The sequence below is a fragment of the Lipotes vexillifer genome, unplaced genomic scaffold (assembly GCF_000442215.2).
Source record: "Lipotes vexillifer unplaced genomic scaffold, Lipotes_vexillifer_v1.1 scaffold371, whole genome shotgun sequence".
Classification (NCBI taxonomy): domain Eukaryota; kingdom Metazoa; phylum Chordata; class Mammalia; order Artiodactyla; family Lipotidae; genus Lipotes; species Lipotes vexillifer.
In genome coordinates this window covers 423,025-429,125 of record NW_006786304.1, presented here as the reverse complement: position 1 = coordinate 429,125, position 6,101 = coordinate 423,025, and the positions used below count along the sequence as shown (strand labels likewise).

Here is a 6,101-nt window from a genome sequence, read left to right as displayed (position 1 = left end):
GGGAAAGGTGTGCCCAAGTCTCCATTTCCCTCATCTGTCTGTGATCTGCTTGTCCTTTCCCTTCATGTTATGTTATTTATTCTCTTTTCAGAGAGCTTTATTGCTTTTCTGATTATGAAAGTAACAGATGCCCATTGCCAGCAAATATAAAAGGGAAGAAAAGGATCATCCATAGTCCTCCCAGTGAGAAGTGGCCACTGCTAACTTGGGGTTTAATTTGGGGGTTTAGTATGTATATTTATTCAGGTTTTTTCTCTTTTTAAATATCAAAATGAGATTGTACTTTTCATGTGATAGCCTTCTTTTTCCAGCATACCATGGACTTGTTTTTGTCACAAATACAGATCCATAACTTCACTTGTGCTGCATAATGTTTCATTGTCTGCCATATGGTTATTTATTTAGCCATTACCTTATTGGTGGGTATGTGAGTTATTTATAGTTTTTCACTATTATAAACACTTGTGATGAACATTCATAATTTGTATGTGTAATATAACTTTTACAGTTTAAAAAATTTTTTTTATTGTGAAATACACACAACGTAAATTATGCCATTTTAACCATTCGTAAATGGACCAGTGGCATTAAGTACATTCACATTGTTGTGCACCTGTCACTATTATCCATCTCCAGTACTTTTTCATCATCCCAAAGTGAAACTCTGTCCCTGTCAAACACTAACTTCTTCCCATTGTGCTGCCCCAGCCCCTGGTAACCTCTATTCTACTTTCTGTCTCTATGAATTTGATTGTTCTGCATATCTTGTATAAGTGGAATTATACACTATTTGTCCTTTTGTGAACTTACTGGTTTTTAAGTTTCAGAGATAATATATATATTATGGAAAAATCAGATAGTGTGGAATGAATTCAAAGATGAAAATGAGGAGGAGTGGAGGCACAGACTATTGGGTATAAGACAGGCTCAAGGATGTATTGTACAACACGGGGAATATAGCCAGTATTTATTTATTTTTTTTGCTGCACCATGTATATAGCTAATATTTTGTAATAACTGAATGGAAAGTAACCTTTAAAAATTTTATAAAAAATTTAAAAAACAATTTAGAAAGAGGAAAATGAAAATTACTAATTCCATTAACCAGAGAAAATCACTGAATTTGTTATTATATTTTCTTATATATTTTCTATCAGAGAATATGTAAAATCAACAAAAATCCTTTGTAGATTAAAAAAACATATTCATTGTTAGTAAGCGGATTGGAAAAGGTACAACCTTCTAAGGAGGCAGTTTGGAAATAAGTATCGAGAGTCATTTAAGTGTTCCCTCTTTAGCCCAGTAATTCTGCTCCTTGTTAGTGAGAATATACCCGAAAGAAATAATGTGAGCAAATACTTATGTACAGAAGATATTCATTATCATATTTATAAGAAAGAGAAACTGGAAAGGCATTAGAGAGTTAATATTACAGAGCAAATGCAAATACACAGATTAAAAATGATATGAAAAATGTCAAGCATACAGAAAAACGGAAAGAATAGTGAAGAGTAGTAAACATCTATATACCACTCAGTTCAGTTGTTAATATTTTGCTTTTTTATTTTGGGGAGGGGGGCAGAATGATGACATGATGCTTAAGAATGCATCAGAGTTCATCTGTTGCGTTTGGTTCTGTGCTTCTTTTAATCTGGGAGTTGGCAAACTGTGGCTTGCCACCTGCTTTTGTAAATAAAGTTTTATTCCACACCTACTCATTTGTGTATTATTTGTGACAGCTTTTGTAGAGTTTTTACAAAGAGTTTAAACAGAGACCATATGGCCTATAAAGCCAAAAAATTATTTGGCTTTAAAGCAGAATGTTAATGTCTGGTTCTTTACAAAGAAAGTTTTCCAACTCCTGATCTAGAACAGTTTACCGCCTTTTTTTTTTTTTTTTTAGGAGTCCAGGCCTAAATATCCCATATTCTGAACTTGTCTGATTATGTCTTGAGATGATGCTTGTTCTTGTCTTGTTTAATTTTTATTATTTAGACTTATACAGTGAAATTTGTTCTTGTTTCCTCATGGTGTTTTGGTTTTATTTTTTAAATTTACATACAGTCAAATTTATTCTTTTTTGTTATGCAGTTCTGTGGTTGTTTGTGTGTTTTGTTTTAAAGTTCCATAAAATTTTACGAAGACACAGAGTTGTGTAACTACCACCACAAACAAGATACAGAAAAGTTTTGTCACGCACCACCCCTCCCCCGCAAATTCCCTCATGCTGCCTTGGAGTAATCAGCCCCTTCCCTACCTGCAACCACTGACCTGTTCTCTATCCCTGTAGTTCTGCCTTTTTCAATAATGTAATATAAATGGAATCATGCAGCATGTGTAGTCTTTTCGAGTCTGGCTTCTTTCCCTTAGCCTAATACCTTTGAGATTCATCCATGTTGTACGAATCGATAGCTCATTTCTTCTTATTGCGAGTAGTAGTGCACTGTATGGATGTACCACAGTTGATGTACCAGATGAAGGACATTTGGGTTGCCCCGTTTTTGGCAATTATGACTAAAGCCACTATAAACATTCATGTGTTTTTGTGTGAGCATAAGTTTTCATTTCTCTTGGATATGTATACCAAAGGGTGGAATTGATGGCTCATATGGTAACTGATTAACAATTTGAACTCTCTTTCACAGTGGGCACACCACTTTACTATACCACCAGCACTTTATCCAGGTTCCAGTTTCTCCACATCCTTGCCGACAAGTGTTATTGTCTGTCTGTTTCAGTGTTAGTGGGTAATAAGTTGCATCTCACTGTGGTTTTGATTTGCATTTCCCTAATGACTAATGATGTAGAGCATCTTTTCATGTGCCTACTGGCCATTTGTATATGTTTTTAGAGAAATGTCTATTTAGATCATTTTCCCATTCTTAAATTGGGTTATCTTTTTATTGTTAAATTGTAAGGGGTCCCTGGATACAAGTCCTTTTGTCAGATACATGATTTGTAAAAATTTTCTCCCATTCTGTGGGTTGTCTGTTCACTTTCCTGGTAGTATTCTTTGAAGTAGAAATGTTTAACTTTTATGAAATATAATTTATCTTTTTTTCCCCCATTTTTACATGTATGTTCTCGTCTGAAGAGTTTTACAGTTTTAGCTTTTGCATTTAGGTCTGTGATCCATTTTTGAATTAACCTTTGTACATGATGTGAAGTAGGGGTCCACATTAATTCTTTTGCCTTTAGAGACCCAGTTGTCCCAGTAACATTTGGAGAGTATTGCCATCTTAACAATATTAAGTCTTCTGATCCATGAACTTGGGGATATCTTTCCATTTATTTAAGTCTTTTATTTCTTTCAACAATGTTTTATAGTCTTCAGAGTAGAAGTTTTACACATTTATTGTTAAATTTATTCTGAAATATTTTATTCTGTTGGATGCTATTGTAAATCAAATTCTTAATTTCATTTTAAGGATGTTCATTGCTCATGTATAGAAATAGATTGATTTTTGTATGTTAATCTTGTCTTCTGCAGCCTTGCTGAATTTAATAGTTCAAATAATTTTTCTGTGGTTTCCTTAGAATTTTCTATATACCAGATCATGTCATCTATGAATATATATATTACTTCTTCTTTCCAGTCTGGATACCCCTTATTTCTTTTTCCTTCCTTCCTTAAATGCCCTGGCTAGAACCTCCAGTACAATGTTGAATAGAAGTGGTGATAGCAGACATCCTTGTTTTGTTCCTGATCTTTCAGTCTTTTGCCATTAAGTAAGATGTTAGCTGTGGATTTTTCGTAGACGCCCTTTATCAGTTTAAAGAAATTTCCTTCTCTTCCCAGTTTGTTGAGTGTTTTTATCTTGAAGAGGTGCTGGATTTTGTCTCATGCTTTTTCTGTGTCTGTTGAAGTGATCATGTGTCTATATGTTGCTGGTTTGGTTTGGTAGCATTTTGTTGAGATGATTAAAAAAAAGCAGAATGTTAAATTTGTATAGTACGATCACATAGAATGTAGGTGAATTTTTTTTTTTTTTTTCCGGTACGCGGGCCTCTCACTGCTGTGGCCTCTTCCGTTGCGGAGCACAGGCTCCAGACACACAGGCCCAGCAGCCACAGCCCACGGGCCCAGCCGCTCCACGGCATGTGGGATCTTCCCGGACCGGGGCATGAACCCGTGTCCCCTGCATCAGCAGGCAGACTCTCAACCACTGCGCCACCAGGGAAGCCCCATGAGTTTTTTTTTAAAGGAAAGATATTCCCACATTTGACTGTCTTTGAGTAGTAGAATTATGGTGACTAGTTTCGCTTTGGCATAGTTCTCTGTGTATTTTATAGCTCTGCAGTGGACCTTGGTACGCGGGAGGAAGAGCTGCCTCTGTGGATGGACAGATGGGAGCACTGGGCCCGGCCAGGGGGTGAGGAGATGGGCATCCCCAAGCACAGTTGATGCGAGCTGAATGGGTATAGCCTTTCTGGAGGGCATTTTGGCACAATGTATCAGGACTCAACAATTCTATATTTTGGCATTTGCCATAAGGAATTGTTTGGACACCACTGCCAAGATGTATGGTCACAATGTTGAACAGCTTAAATATCCATCAGTAGGTTACAGGGCACAATGAATAATAGCTGCTATGACTTGGGTTTTAAATTATATATATTTAGATATGTGCCCTTTTAAAAATGTCTAGAAGGGTGTGTACCAAACCAAGAAGACGGGAGGTGGTCTCCTGGTGGTAGGGTTCCGTAGGGAAGCTTTCCTTTTAACTTGCCTGCACCTCAATTTGCTCATTTAAAAAACCCCTTTGTGTTCAGGGATGGGAACTGGCGAGGCATGCTTCCTCTGGGGAGGTGGGGGGAGAAAGCATTTGGCTGTCCAGGATGGGTGATTGGGGCAGGTGACAATATTAGCTAACATTTGTCCTCTGGATACCCATCCTGGCCCACAAGGGTGGGTATCTACATGGATAGTGAAGGCTCTTTTCTGCTCCCGTGCTTTAATCTCAGGCCCCGACTTTCCTGTGCCTCCTGCATGTTAACACAGGCCTGCTCCTGACATCTGTCTGGGAAGAGCATATAGAACCCACTGCCCATGTGGGTCAGGAGAGAATTGCGAGAATGTGACCAGGGCACTGAAACATCTGATATTTGTAGGACTTTATTTTTAGGACGCGCAGATATAGCCTTTCCTTTAACTTTAAAAAAAAAAAAAGTTGCGAAACAATTCTTGCCTGCCAAGGTTCAGAGGTCATTCCCAGCCACCTACTAACCTGGATCAGATTTAATTTTCACACCTAGTTGCCAGCATTAGCATTGCTGTCTGAATTGACTCCTCCTGGTAGGAGGTGTTTTCATTCAGGTGAAGACCTTTTCCAGATGTCCTTACCAGCCTCCCTGTTCCTCAGTGCGCCATTTCATTTGTCTTCTCTTTCAGGTACTGCTTCTCTGAGATGGCCCCCGTGTGTGCAGTGGTTGGAGGGATCCTGGCCCAGGAAATTGTGAAGGTAAAACGTCACTGTGGCATAGAAAATCGTTGACCCTCCGCACCATGACCTTGGATGTGCCAACAGAGAGAACCCAGGACTGTCTTAGAGAGCTGCCTGGTTTCTCTGACTCCACTCACCCTGTCTCCTGCCCTCCCCATTCCCTTCCTTCCTTCCTTTTTCCACCCCATCCTTTTCTCTCCAGCCCATCCAGGTGGGCCTGTGGCAAATGATCTTTTGAGTGCCTGCCTACTGAGAGCTGGACAAAGAGCCCGTGAGGTGCTGCCCACCGTCCCCTGACTATACCAGCCAGTCATCTGGCGCTTATGATATTTGTCAGCTATTCTGCCTCTTGCAGCTCTATGAAATGGGCACTGTCCTGACCCCCATTTAAGGGGTGGACACCGAGGCCCAGAAAAGGGATTCCACGACCCGTGCTTCTCCACCTCTGCTTCACGGTTTCCCTCCACACATGGCCATGGCATCAAAGCACCCTCTTGTTACTACACACACCATAGGCGTGTAGAGAGCAGGGGGAGATCAGTACCAGTGGAGCCTGTGCACTGTGCCAGGAGCCCCACAACGCTCTATCCAGGGTGACCTGTGCCCACATTAGGCAGGTATCGTTGTCCCTCTTAGAAAGGAAGCATTTCGTGTAGG

The 6,101-nt window shown here is 39.6% G+C and overlaps 1 protein-coding gene across 2 annotated transcripts in view; it reads left to right on the top strand.

The window, feature by feature from the left end:
* The window catches only part of SAE1 (SUMO1 activating enzyme subunit 1), a 70,445-nt gene that overhangs the window by 60,725 nt on the left and 3,619 nt on the right, over positions 1 to 6,101 (top strand). Inside the window, exon 8 of one of the 2 annotated variants that reach the window (XM_007458480.1) lies at positions 5,393 to 5,462. In XM_007458480.1, the coding sequence (XP_007458542.1) occupies positions 5,393 to 5,462 (70 nt within the window). Of the gene's footprint in view, positions 1 to 5,392; positions 5,464 to 6,101 lie in introns of those variants that run through there. The other variant, XM_007458481.1, reaches the window with a different exon arrangement.